Genomic DNA, 3817 nt, shown 5'->3' on the forward strand with positions numbered 1-3817 from the left:
TGGAGGATAGTAAAATGTAGGGTATGCAGGGTAGATTGATCTTAGTAGGTTAATAGGTCGGCACAACGTCGTGGGCCGAAGGGCCTGTACTGTGCTGTACTGTTCTATGTTCTATATTCTCCCAGCTTTCTTGCCAATGTCCATGTCATTCAGTGCCTGGGAAGATTCTGCCCTGGTTTTCTCCTGTTTATTTCTCACAGCTCAAGGAGAGGTAACCTAATGACACCGTGCTGCCTCCAGTGCTGTGACGTGGGTCTGGCACGGCAACAATTTCCGGCACCTTCTTTGATTCTTTTTCCTGGTTCTCACTCTGCCCCCATGTCACTCAATAGTGAGCCAAATGGAGAGGGTGGAGGCATGAGAGAGTGGTTGGATGTGTGTTGTACAAGGCAATGGATCTGACAGAGTTAATCTTCAAGTTGCATTAGGCTCCCCCTAATCTGATGCTTCTAGGTGGAGACAGTTGAGCTCTGAACAATGCATTCTGGGCAGTTCCTGACAATCTTTAATAATAAAGCTTGACTAATAATGTAAACTGCACTTATTGCTATGTCTTTTCTGTTTAGACTCACCAGTGGCCTATGCTCCACTATTGATAATTATACAGGCCCTAGGCTCAGCACAGAGAAAGAAGGACTGCTGACAGTGAATCCCCAAATTAGGATACCACATTTTAGTGATGGGGCTCCTGGCACAAGAAGACAAAAAAAAAAATCAAGAGAGCACAAAATCTCAAAAAGCCTGTGCAGGTGAAATGTTCTCTCCACAGAGAAAACATCTCTAACCCAAAGATCCATCCATAAAATCTTGTACATTGAAGCTTTACCAGGTCAAATGATCAATTATTCCAGGGCCAATATTCTTCGGTACCAATACAGATCTTCTCCTATTTGTTCTTAGAATTCAAACCCTCCCTTACGTCTAAATTTCTGCCCAGTTTAATCTTGTGCTTTAAGTTACCTCTAATTGAGATACTGGTCTTGAGCATCTTTGGCTGTGGGTGTAGTGTCTAAGATCTCTCTTCAGACATGCTCATTTTAGATTGGTGTCTTCAGGGTCACTCGATCAGGACATCATCATGACTTATGAATAATGAATGTCATTGATATACTCCACATGCCCAACCCTTGATAATCTGTTGCAGCAGAGAGGGGTCAGGAGCGAGTCCATTGGCTGGCATCCAGTGGAGAAGATGCCTGAACCACTACAAGGGAATGTTTGTTGTGAAGAAACAGCAGGATAAGGCAAAAGGAACAAGACATCACGTTGAGAGCAGAGCACCAGAAGATGACAAAGTGACCCATGGAGTACCTTGCAACAATTCTGCTGTATATACGACATGATAAATAACGTGAAAAGTGAGTAAAAAAGACAAAGTGACACAAAGCTATTAATGTGTACAAAAGGTTTTATTTACATGGCTGACAAATAAAATATCTTGCAAAAATAGCAAGACAAAAAATGTCTTAAAATAAATACAATAAATAAAATTTTAAAAACCCATGCTGAAAGACAAAGTCCTTGACATAGTGCAAAATGCAACTTCCCCCAGGAATGCGCACAATACTTATACAAATGATTGTGTGTTATAAGTGCTGCTCTAAACAGAGAGGAAATTTAATCTGGAATCCTGTTCCTGAAGACTCTGTTCCCTGTCCTTGGATATTTTGTTCTTCCACAACCTGCATTGACAGGGAGGGAACATTAGGTTAACATTCTCTTTGCAAACCTGTAGCTGAAAAGAATTGTATCTGACATTGTACTGTGATTGCATCTTAGTTAAATCTCTTGCAAGACGGATTGATAAAATCATGCAGGATCTGAATATTGAGGTTTAAATTGTGCTGTGGGCATCGGGACCCTGAACAAACAGTTGGCAGCAGATCCTGCTCAATGATGTTCCCACAGTTTGTCTCCAAATTGGTCAGCAGTGGGCCTGGTGTCTAACTGAGGACAACAGGCAGGCTCCTGATACTGACAGTCCAATCAGAAGGTAGCATGGTGGCTCAGTGGTTAGCAGATTCAAGAGTAATTTTCAAAACAGCGTTGAAGAAATATTGGAAGGGAAAAATGTGCAGGGCTAAAGGGAGAGAGAGGAGGGGAGTGAAACTAATTGGTAATGTGTTTCAAAGAGCTGCCACGGGCACAATGGGCTTTCTTCCATGCTGCATCTTTTCCACTCGCCAAGCTCCTCCAAAGCTAAGGTGTGATGTTTATTTCATTGTGTAGGGTTGATGGAACTGCCCAAACTGTTTCTGTGACAGCTGATGTCTCTGGAATATTGCCCGCAGTCATTAAAGCACTGGCTTGCACTCAGTACTGACAGCCTGTCATAGCTAAAGATATTATTTTGCTAAAATAAGATTGCAAGCAATCCAGAGAATCCAATGTCAGATGTTCGGAAAACATACCGCACTGCCAAGCCTTGCCACGGAGGCAAGTTGATGTTTTAATTTAGCTTTTCTGCAGCGTGGGTGAAATATTGTTAAAAATATGAGTTACTGGATTCGGCAACACCATTGGCTCACTGATGAAATAAACAGCACGGTGTGATAGTATCATTTCAATGGTAGCACTTTTAGCTCTGGGTCAGAAAGTTGAGGGTTTAAGTCCCACTCTAGAGACCTGAGCACAAAACCTGACATTCCAGTGCAATACAGTGGGATTGCTGCACCGCTGAACGCATGGTCTTTCAGATGAGACACTAAATTGAGGCACCATCTACCATTCTGTCCCATGCCCCTCATCCCACCACAGATGGATGTAAAAGCTTCTGTTTTAAATCTCCCCTGTGACCTGGACAACATTTATTATTCAAATGATAACTCAGAATGGATTATTTGATCATATTATTGTTTGTCAGAATGTGCTGTGCACAAATTAGCTGCTGCTTTTCTCAAATGGTTGCATTTCAAAGCCACTTCAATGGCTGTAAAATAGTTTGCAACGGCCCTGGGTTTTTGACATTTGCTTTATAAATGTGAGCTGCCTTTATGTTTGATACTGAGTCCCACAAACCAGTATAGTACTATGTTTGATCGCCAACCTGTGTTGAATTATACCTGAGGCATTCATCGGAGATTTGTAGACAGGCATTAACGTCACAGGTCAAAGGAAGAGCAGGGAAAGGATGGGGAGAGGGTTTGCTACCAGATATGGTTTTATCAAAATTAGTATCATCAGAGTCTGGGTTGATAGCTAGCAGGTGTCATTACTAGGTAGTGGGAGGGTGAGGATAGCTGTGATACTTTCATGGTTAAATCACTTGGCAACATTCTCTGTCACCACACACACAAAAATGCCCCAAGGATGAGCCTGCATCTTCAGGAGAGGGAAGGGTGAGGAAGAGTGAAATATCCAAAAAACATTCGATAAAATCCAGCCTGCCATCATGGGAACCATACAACAGAAGCTAGGGGATGGTACAGTTCAGGAAAACTGTGAAATTACAGTCAAAATCCAGAAATTATTGAGCTTCAGTCAGAAATAAAGGAACAAAATTGAATATTGAATAATCTTTATAGTCTCTCTAAATTCTTAAGAGACCATTATAGGGAGTGAAGCTCACAAGACAGCTCATAGTCTCCTCTGTACCCATTTGAGGATCACAATCTCTCACCTTCCTGTTTTGAAGAAAAGACCCTCAGAAGGTTCAAAAAGTTTCAATGTGCTTTTTAGACATTTAAGTGCTTTTGATATACTGTCAGTGTGGCAGGGAAATGCAGCAGCCAATTTGCTCAAAGCAAGAAACCACCACCAGAAGGAAGACCAGATATCCACTTTCTTCAGAGATAACAAGATGTAGAGCTGGATGAAC

General features: G+C 41.9%; 1 protein-coding gene across 1 annotated transcript in view; it reads right to left on the reverse strand.

Moving 5' to 3' along the window:
* Nucleotides 1–1390: 1390 nt before the first annotated feature.
* nlrc5 (NLR family, CARD domain containing 5) overlaps nt 1391–3817 on the reverse strand; it is a 318897-nt gene continuing 316470 nt past the window's right edge. Inside the window, exon 51 of the mRNA XM_048606000.1 lies at nt 1391–1682. Within this exon, the coding sequence (XP_048461957.1) occupies nt 1601–1682 (82 nt within the window). The 3' untranslated portion in view covers nt 1391–1600. The remainder of the gene's footprint in view (nt 1683–3817) is intronic.

This window comes from Rhincodon typus, chromosome 15, assembly GCF_021869965.1.
Source record: "Rhincodon typus isolate 14 chromosome 15, sRhiTyp1.1, whole genome shotgun sequence".
NCBI lineage: Eukaryota > Metazoa > Chordata > Chondrichthyes > Orectolobiformes > Rhincodontidae > Rhincodon > Rhincodon typus.